Source organism: Moschus berezovskii, chromosome 6, assembly GCF_049115385.1.
Source record: "Moschus berezovskii isolate FMDL1 chromosome 6, NW_MosBer_1.0, whole genome shotgun sequence".
Taxonomy (NCBI): domain Eukaryota; kingdom Metazoa; phylum Chordata; class Mammalia; order Artiodactyla; family Moschidae; genus Moschus; species Moschus berezovskii.
In genome coordinates, this window is record NC_142465.1 from 35,531,427 (window position 1) to 35,535,659 (window position 4,233).

The following is a 4,233-nucleotide window of genomic DNA, read 5'->3' on the forward strand; positions in this document are numbered from 1 at the left end:
ATTTAATTATTGATGGGCTTTGTGTAAATGTTTCTTCACATTGTGTCCCACTTCAGTACAGCATAGAATTTCCAAATAGGGTCTCAAAAGTGAGGGTTCCTTTGTAATCATTATCTGGGATGTTCAGGGAAGCTGTGGGTTCTTTCCTGAATCCTACTTGACTCTGTGTAGGGGGAGAGGTTGGAAACAAAACAGGAGGGAACATAAGAAGAAATTTAGTCTTTCCAGTTATGCTGGGTAAATGTGACTTAGTTCAACCTGTGCAATAGTGCAGATATTTCCCCAAAGTCCTTTTCATAGCTCCCTTTACCTCCTTGTTTTTGAAGCTGTAGATGAGGGGATTCAGCATGGGTGTGATCACACTGTATTGTAAGGAAGAGAGCAAATCCAGGAAGGAACCAGAGGAAGGCATGAGATAGCGAAGCATACCTGAGCCAAAGAACAGGATCACTGTGATGAGGTGGGAGGAGCAGGTGGAGAAGGCCTTGCTTCTGCCTGTGGTGGAGCTGATGCTCAGGATGGTGGAGACAATGCGAGCATAAGAGAAGATTATTGGGAGGAAGGTTCCAAATCCATGGAGTAAGATTGAGCAGATCAAGATACTGATATTGATGGAGATATTAGAGCAAGACAGAGGGAAGAGGGCGGGCAGCTCACAGATGTAGTGATGGATGGTTTGAGCCTCACAGAAGTCCAGGTTAACAGCCAAAAGCACAATGATGACTGCATCAAGAGAGGCCAGACCCCACGAGATCAACACGAGCCTCACACAGAGCTGGTTGCTCATCACCTGGCTATAGAGCAGCGGGTGGCAGATGGCAACATAGCGGTCATAGGCCATGGCAGACAGCAGACAGGCTTCAGTCCCTGGAGCAATAAACACAAAGAAGACCTGAGCCAGACAGCCCTCTATGGAGATGGTCTTCTTCTCAGACAGGAGGTCCTTCAGGAGCTTGGGCAGAGTGACAGAAGAGAAGTAGAGGTCCATGAATGATAGATTACTCAAGAAGAAGTACATGGGTGTGTGGAGGTGGGAGTCAGTCCTGATCAGCAGCAGCATCGTCAGGTTCCCCATTGCGGTCAGGAGGTAAATCACCAGGAAGAGCACGAAGAGCAGAGCCTGGATGTGGGGGTCGTCTGACAGCCCAGTGAGGATGAACTCGGCGATGGTGCTGTGGTTCCTCAAGGCCATTTGTGGAGGCCATTTCCTTGAAGGACAATAGAAAGAGAAATGAGATCACTTGTAATTGTCCCTTTCCTTTATGTCATCATCACTTTTCCTCAGCATCCCTCCCTGGTATCCCCGAATACTGTGTTATAACATCTCAAACTTGTCCTCAGTGTGTGTCACTGTGTGTATCTTGATTTTTTATTTTTGTTTTTGTGTCATAGTCTTCACATACTTCAGAGAATCCTATTCTTTTTCCATAGGATTTTAACTGAAATAATGATTGTATCTGGCTCATCTACTCATATATAGTATTTCATTTTGGTTGAATTCTTCTTATAGTTTAGAAATTCTTATAATCATTTTATAAGTTTTGAAAACCAGTATCTGCAGCAGTTGTTCTAAATCTTCTCTCAGCTCCTTGTTCCCCAATCATTATTTCTTTGCTCATGGTCATCTAGTAGCTTTTAAATTTAATAGGATATTAATTTTTAATGAGATTTTTATGTATAGGGTCTCTACTTAATCACTTTCAATTTATTCTCACTGTGATTTTGTCATTTATTCTGGCAGTCACTCATGTCCATTTTATTCATGATGAAACTGATATTCATGAGGATTTTATAATGCCACGTATAAGAACCAGGAAATAAATTCAATTATTTTGGCTAAGTCAGATCTAATTTTAGTGCATAGCATTATAGACTGTTTTCCTACTCTTACAGTTGGAGTTCATCTTTGTTTTTCCTTAACTTTTCAAAGTTTTAAGTTACTTTTGATATCAGATTGGTTTGTATTTTCCTCTGTCTATGCTTATAATTTTCTCCACTTCAAATGTCCTCCTTCTTAATTTAGGTGATCTACATTCTCATGGCCCTTCCAGCCTGAACTTTTCTCTTGTAGCCTGTCTTGGTTGCTTCCTACTGCTCTCTGTTCGAATACTAGGTTCCCTGTGTTATGTCACAGTCTGAAGTTTGCTTCTTTTCTCATTAGATGTTTAACACACATCTCAGTTTTTCCCTCCAGACTGCGAACCCCTTGTGAACATGGATCCCATTATAATAACAGCAATCATTAGCCACCAGTTCTTTTACTTCATTTTCATTCTGTGTTATCTTCAGTTATGCCTTTTGTATGAGTCTAGAAACTTCTATATGGTATTTCATGGGTGCCTCAGACAAGACTCCCACACCTCCAAGCATAATTTCCTTCCTTTTTTCCCAAATGTCCAAATAGCACTAATACCTGGCAGAAGTTCTGCTACTGAATTTCAAGGATGCTGTTATCAACATGGATCATGTTATTTCATGTCACTGCATGTATCACTCTTTAGAGGGCACAGACCTTTTGCAGTAATGGAAGAAGATCCTTTGATATGGGTGCATTATTTCTTTATTGCTCTTTTAGGGTTGGGTGAAATGTTACTACAGTTTTTTCTTAACCATAACTTTCATCCTCTTGCCCTTAGCCTCACTTAGTTGTTCATGAGGACCAGGATGGTGAGCAGTACATTTGGGAAGGGATGCTATACTCTGGATAATTTTGAATCCTAATTCATTGTTCTACGTACTAGGGCATGTCTCATAATATGAAGATTCCTGCCTGTCTTGGTCATTTTAGGCTGACTGACCAGTTTTCTTCTTTTGTTTAGCACTCTACCATCTAACTCAACGCAATTTTCTGAATTCACAAAAATGTTAAAATTGCTTTTTTTCACAGAGCACCTGTTTTTGGTCACTCTGTCCTTGCCAGCAATCTATGACCATAAACTGAATAATCAGGAGAAGCTTAAATTTTGGTCACATAAACAAAGCTATCAGCTTAAGCCCATCTTAAATTAGTGAATGTTACGCCGAAGAATCGATGCTTTTGAACTGTGGTGTTGGAGAAGACTCTTGAGAGTCCCTTATACTGCAGGGAGATCCAACCAGTCCATTCTAAAGGAGATCAATCCTGGATGTTCATTGGAGGGACTGATGCTGAGGCTGAAACTCCAATACTTTGGCCACCTCATGAGACGAGCTGACTCACTGGAAAAGACTCTGATGCTGGGAAAGGTTGGGGGCGGGAGGAGAAGGGGACGACAGAGAATGAGATGGCTGGATGGCATCACCGACTCTGTGGACATGAGTTTGAGTGTACTCCGGGAGTTGGTGATGGACAGGGAGGCCTGGCGTGCTGTGATTCATGGGGTCGCGGAGAGTCGGACACGACTGAGCGACTGAACTGAACTGAACTGAACTGAACCTGGGGGTCTGGACAAACAGTGCAGTGTTTACCTTTGTGTATCTGTAGAACCTGGATCCAGTATTAATGAAGCATTGGCAACTGAAGAATTTACTTTTGAGGATTCTGCATGGATAAGTATGTAAATATTGTTGAAAGCAAAACTTTCTCATGAAACCTATTAAAGCAAATTAAAATAATGAATTGGACTTAGTTTTTTTTTTTTTTTGAAGCTTAACTATTTTAAAGTACCTCAATTATTTGGATATTTTCAACCTATCCTGAAAATTGTGTTCATCATTCCACCTTAATTCACAGGGAGACTTGACCACAATGTCCATGGCAGACTCAGGGCCTCACGGTAGGCAAGAATATGTCTGGAATCTCTTGTATTTAGTCAGTGTGGTATTTCTGGAGAACTCTTTTCTCTTGCATCCATATTTACTGTGCATGAAGACATCAACTACTGCATCATGTGATTTAGAGGGTATCACAGAGAAAAGAGGTGACCTAACATCCCCATCCTAGACAACACCTTACACAGATGTAGTCAGTTTCTTTAAACCCTGATAAAGTCTCTCCATTCAATTCTGGATCAAAGCATTCAGTGACAAGTTTTCATTTACTTACCAAGTGGACGATACTGGCTTCACTTCATGCTGAATTGTGAGAGGCTGAGTCTGATTTTTTACAAGAGTGAAAATATGAGAAAACTGTGGAAAGTGAAGGGTGGGGCAGTTGATCATGGTGAAGGGTAAACTTTGTGAAAAGAGAATTTCAGAGATGTTCTAGACAAGCCTTGCCCACAGTAGTTGTTTACAGACATTTTTGAAATGAAT

At 41.1% G+C, this 4,233-nt stretch overlaps 1 protein-coding gene across 1 annotated transcript; it reads right to left on the minus strand.

The window, feature by feature from the left end:
* Window positions 1–253: 253 nt before the first annotated feature.
* Window positions 254–1,207, minus strand: LOC129535920 (olfactory receptor 8S1-like). The gene has a single exon (XM_055394659.2). It carries the CDS (start codon window positions 1,190–1,192, stop codon window positions 254–256), a length of 939 nt encoding a protein of 312 aa, XP_055250634.2. The 5' UTR covers window positions 1,193–1,207.
* Between the last annotated feature and the right edge of the window lie 3,026 nt (window positions 1,208–4,233).

Excerpts from the sequence above, each read along its gene's own strand:
- LOC129535920 (XM_055394659.2), bottom strand. The coding sequence starts at position 1,192 with ATGGCCTTGAGGAACCACAGCACCATCGCCGAGTTCATCCTCACTGGG.